This window comes from Pteropus vampyrus, unplaced genomic scaffold, assembly GCF_000151845.1.
Source record: "Pteropus vampyrus isolate Shadow unplaced genomic scaffold, Pvam_2.0 Scaffold179, whole genome shotgun sequence".
Classification (NCBI taxonomy): domain Eukaryota; kingdom Metazoa; phylum Chordata; class Mammalia; order Chiroptera; family Pteropodidae; genus Pteropus; species Pteropus vampyrus.
The window spans coordinates 1,919,151-1,921,201 of NW_011888960.1; the positions used below are offsets into that span (position 1 = coordinate 1,919,151).

Sequence of the window (2,051 nt, forward strand, 5' to 3'; positions counted from 1 at the left end):
TTTTAGGGTTGGCTCACTTAAAAGATTACCTCCAGCTGTTCTTTCTTTATATTGCAACCTCCCTCCTAGCGTTTCTTTCTTTCGGGGAAATTCCTGCGTTTCTATAGCTTATCGCCCCCCCCTACTCCCCGCCTCCTTGCCACTTGGACCATCTCAAGGAAGGCAGTCCGCACGCCCCTGCCCGTTTTACAGGTTGGGAAGCTGAGTCACGGAAGTGGTCGAGTCCCACTGGAGTCGAGGACCAGGATGCCAGGCCCCAGATTTGCCTTTTAGCGTACTGAGGAACCCCGAAAAGTGCTCAGGCTTCCAGAGGGCAGGGCTCGGAGGACTGGGCAGTGGTAAAGGAAGGCGTGAGTGAATGGGCGAGGGATGAATGAATGAATGAATGCCTGAGCCTGTTCACCCGTGAACCCAGAGGCTGTCTGAGATGCAGTAAGTGTCCACCTTTATTGAGCACTTGCCGATTCCTGTGCATCAGATCCTGAGCTAAGCATTTTCCACCTGTATTAACTCTTTGATCCTCAAGATTTTCCAAGGAAGGTTTAATTATTCTCACCTCATTTTTCAGAGAAGGAAGCTGAGGCATCAGGAGGTTGAGGGCCTCAGCCACAGCTGGTTGCACAGCTGGTTGCACAGCTGGTAAAAGGCAGGGCCAGGATCCCAGCAGCCTTTCACCCTGACCCTCTGCTGCCTGCCTGCAGCCTCACGTCAGGCAGAGTAGTCACCCCGGCACCCCACAGTCCTGCATCTCTGGCCCCACTGGCTGCTGCCTTCCCAGCTCTTTCCAGCTGCAGGGGGCTGGCTCCCTCTTATTCCAGGGCCACTGCCTCCTCCTCCTTGGCCAGCCGACTTCCTCTCTGTGGCTCCGGGACCCAGACCATGAGCTCCTGGAGGGGCCGCCCCGTCTGTGCCATGGAGGAGATGGAGGAGGGGGTCCCGAGAGGAGGGGGCTGCCCGTTGCTCTGGGTGTTGGTGACGCGTCTCTCCTTGCCTCCCGCAGTGGTTGGGCTCGACATCCAGGATGAGATGGGCAGGCACGAAGTGGGCCACATCGACAACTCCATGAAAATTCCCCTGAACGGCGGGGCGGGCTGCCGCTTCGAGGGGCAGTTCAGCATCAATAAGGTACAGAGCCTCCCCCGCCCCCCGCCCCACCTCCTCCCTCCCGGAAAACGGCGGGAGATGGCAGAGCCGTGCACCCATTCGGCCGCCCCGCTTCCCGCTACCCCAGACAGAAGCGGCGCCCTCCAAGTCATCTGTCTGCCTCAAGCCTAGGTTTTCACAGCTTTAGCTTGAGGGTGGGATGATGATAGTCATATGATGATACCCCCACATCACAAAGTTCGCGTGGGAAAGAAATGAGCTATTACACATTCGTTCATTCATTCCTTCCCACATTTTCGTCAAGGTCCTTCCCAGTCCCCGGGCGGGCGAGCGGCTCTGGGGCAATGCGCTGAATGAGGTGGGCGGGCTCGCAGCACCGCGGAGCGTCCGCTCCAGTGGACAGAGGCTGACAGCGCACAAACCGAAAAGCATTCGAACCCTGGCCATCTGGCATCGGGGCTCCCCTCCTTTCCCCCCGTGTCCCCGTGTTTCATCTTCCCGACACGTTGGTCACATGTGCCACGACCCGTGTGTCTGTCCACTCACTCCGGGCCACAGCTCAGGCCACCTTTGGAGGGATGGAGGATTGTGCCTTTAAGGAGCTCTAAGTCAAGGGGTGCTCAGTTAAGAAAGCCCGCCGTGGCTACGGGTGAGGTCCGTAGCGGGCCCCCACCCTTTGACTTCCCAGCATCAGCCTTGCACTTGCCCCGTGGCGCCCTTATCTGTCCATCAGGAAGTCAGCCAGCAGCCAGAAGTCAGCGTTCACGTGTTTCGAGCTGTACCAGCAGCCCACAGCACCCCAGACTCCTCGCTTAATCACTCAGCCCCTCCGAAGGCGGGCAGGATGGGCTGGTGTTTGGGGCCTGGCTCCATCTATATGTTTTTTAAAATCCATCAGAGACACTGACGTAGGTTCCTAAGTCACAAGCTCTAAAAGCGTCGTCTTT

The 2,051-nt window shown here is 58.0% G+C and overlaps 1 protein-coding gene across 1 annotated transcript in view; it reads left to right on the plus strand.

Moving 5' to 3' along the window:
- Positions 1-2,051, plus strand: part of ERGIC1 (endoplasmic reticulum-golgi intermediate compartment 1) — an 88,745-nt gene that overhangs the window by 59,846 nt on the left and 26,848 nt on the right. Inside the window, exon 5 of the mRNA XM_023537146.1 lies at positions 1,001-1,125. Within this exon, the coding sequence (XP_023392914.1) occupies positions 1,001-1,125 (125 nt within the window). The remainder of the gene's footprint in view (positions 1-1,000; positions 1,126-2,051) is intronic.